This window comes from Lepidothrix coronata, unplaced genomic scaffold (genome assembly GCF_001604755.1).
Source record: "Lepidothrix coronata isolate B3197 unplaced genomic scaffold, Lepidothrix_coronata-1.0 Scaffold185, whole genome shotgun sequence".
NCBI classification, from domain to species: domain Eukaryota; kingdom Metazoa; phylum Chordata; class Aves; order Passeriformes; family Pipridae; genus Lepidothrix; species Lepidothrix coronata.
The window spans coordinates 309,085-312,057 of NW_016690365.1; the positions used below are offsets into that span (position 1 = coordinate 309,085).

The 2,973-nt window shown below is 35.5% G+C and overlaps 1 protein-coding gene across 1 annotated transcript in view; it reads right to left on the bottom strand.

Annotated features, from left to right (window-relative positions):
• Positions 1-580: 580 nt before the first annotated feature.
• The window catches only part of LURAP1L (leucine rich adaptor protein 1 like), a 21,110-nt gene continuing 18,717 nt past the window's right edge, over positions 581-2,973 (bottom strand). The window contains exon 2 of the mRNA XM_017830900.1: positions 581-1,499. Within this exon, the coding sequence (XP_017686389.1) occupies positions 1,125-1,499 (375 nt within the window). The 3' untranslated portion in view covers positions 581-1,124. The remainder of the gene's footprint in view (positions 1,500-2,973) is intronic.

Here is a 2,973-nt window from a genome sequence, read left to right on the forward strand (position 1 = left end):
GAAAGTGTAAAAAGGTTCTTAAGTGGGACACTGCCTTTTACTTATCAAATATTACTTTCTTTGGTGAGGGAATTTCATGTTTACTAGCAGTAAGAATACTGCCAGACATGGCAAAACAGAACACTTTTAGATGACGTGTAAGTATCAATACCTCTTTCACTGTCTGTACACTGGAAATACACATTCATTATGTGTTAAAGTGTCTAGTTCAATTCTATTTCTTTTATTCTAATTTTTTCTTACTGTAGAAGGATAAAATCTTAAGGTGTTTATTATAATTCTGAAGCAGCTAAAATAAAATTTATCTTCTAGTTTTCTGCACAAAAGCATGAACCAGGAGACTTTCCACACAACAGTTACTGTTTTAGTTCTCAGCTGTTTTTATCATAACTGACTAGCTGCAGCTCTCCACTGCACCAACAAGCACAAAAAGGTTAAAGCAAACTCTTACTTGCAAATCAGTAACCAAAAGACAGCAGGACAACACTGCTGAATAAAAAAGCAAACTTAGAATTTAATGGCAAAATTAGACAAGAGACATGAGAACATTGCAAAAAGAAAGAAATCCCACACAGAAAAGTTTAGGATACTTTATATTTCAAGTGAAGACAGCCTAACAGAACAAAATTTCATTGCTTATAAAAGGAAAATTATTTTTAGAGGTATTTTCAAGATTCAGATTTAAGGCTCAATAAAAACAAATGTCTTTGGAAAGACCAAACCTGGTAGTCAATAAAATTTATGGCAACATATATTTTTTAGAAGATATTTTATTGCTAACAAATACAAAATTGTTGCTCTCATTCCCTGATGTCTCATTTTAAAGATAAAGCTTTTTCTTCACCACTTTTAAAGACCTGTAAATACAGCACTGTAAAAAATGGAAACAAACAGAAAGAAAAATTGTGACAATAAATTATGAAAAAGAAAATGCAAGAAGAAAAGCCCAACCTATCAAGGAGAAAATGCATTAGAAGCAATGGAAAAGTTATGCAGTAGCATTGAAGTATCATATTATGTTCTCCTTCCAAGAGAACTCTGGGGCTTTTGCACATGAAATAAAACAGCAGCAAAGAAAAAGGATAAGTACAAGTGCATTTGTGTCCCACTGGAACTTCTCCTTATTAACCAAAACAGTAGTACTCATCAGAATCAATTTTGGGATGCTTATGAAGAGGCTGTGGGTCCTCTGTAACAGAAGAATCACTGAACTTGTCCATATCTGAAGGGCTTTGGTGACCAGGGACATCATCCACTAAGGTGTCCAAATAACTCCCTACTGATATTCCATCCAGTCCATCACTACAGTCTTGTAAACTGTTACAGCTGTCATGGAGGGATGTCTCCTGACTTTCCAGCAAGCTGCACAGGCTGCCGCTCAAACTGCTGCCTCTACTGGCAATGGCCTTCTCTTCAATCATCCACTTGATTGATTCAATACTTTCATTGATGATAAGGAGCTGGCGCATAAGTTTCACATCAGTGGCTCGGAGATTAACCTATAATGCAAAAAGGATTAAAAAAATTACTCTTTTTTCTTCACAATCAAACCAAATAGCAGGCTGGTGGCAAAGAATGGGTTAAAAGAAAACACATTAAAAAATCCAGCCAATCAAGAGCCAACCTACTTAAATACAAGTAAAAAAAAAATATATATATATTGCTATACTAATGCTTTCAATGAAGGTCAAGTGGGAACCTAATCAGGCTACCTAAGCAGTCCATTAATGGGAACACTAGTCAATGACAATATTTATACACACACTGGTATGACGCTATTTAGATGAGAAACACAGCTAATATGACAACACTTGGGGACAGCTTTTCACTAATCAGAGAAGCAAGACACCAAGCTGTTTCTATTTGCAATTACTCCAAGCTACTTGCAGCTACAGGCATCTAAGCATTCACCCAAAGTTATCTTTATTGGGCAACCTAAAATTTTCAGATGTGCATCATTTGGAAAAAAGCTTGTGGACATTCAACTTTTACTCACATTACTCCTGCGTTGATGTTATTATCTGCTGTATAAATGTCTGACTGTTAAAATACTGAACTTATTGAAAATATAAATTTCAATTATTTAAACCTATATTAGAGGAAGGTGATGAGTTCACAGTCAAAAGAGCAACAATTTGCAATAAATAACTAAATAAAAAAATGGACATTAAGTACCAACTCCTACTTTCCCACTTAATTGTGGTGGTCGATGCATACACACAGAAGTGTTAATGGCAATGCACAGTGGAACATTGTGGTGTTGCATTTCACAGACAAACTTGAGTTAATCAACTTCATGTTTTCCTTAATAGGCTAACTATATAAACCAATTTATAAGCAAGCCACTTCAGAAGCCACTTCAGATGACAAATAAAGGTGAGGCCTAAGGGTTATATTCATTGCTGCTTTCTCTTAATCTGAAATATAACAAGTATTGGAAAAAAAATCTATGACACCTTTGAACATCTTCACTCAATTGAGATATAAAGAAAAACACAAGTAAGATCTGTTACATCAGACAATAGATATTTTATGATATTCTCCATGTTGACAACTGTTATACAGAAAAATAGTACCCGTATTGTTCATACACAATGGACTGGAACGGAATCTGTATTCTCAGGAAGCAGAGACTATATCTTGTTTTGCTGAGAGTACAATCTGAACATAGTTCTTTCCATACTCAAATGTCATATTCTCAGTACCCTAATTACATTGACCTGGTGTAGTTGTTCAAAAAGCTATTTTAATGTATTTCTATTTTGCTAGATACTGCAGAAGATTGTACTGGCTGTAGCTGGGATGCTTCCTAGCAGCCAGTGTGATGCTGTGCTCTGTATCTGTGACTAAATTAATGTTGGTAGCACACCAGTGTTTCAGCTGTTGTCGAGCAGTGACTGCACAGCACCAAGGCCTTTTCTGTTTTTCACTCTGCACCCTCAGTGAGTAGACTGGGACAGAGAAAGATGTTTG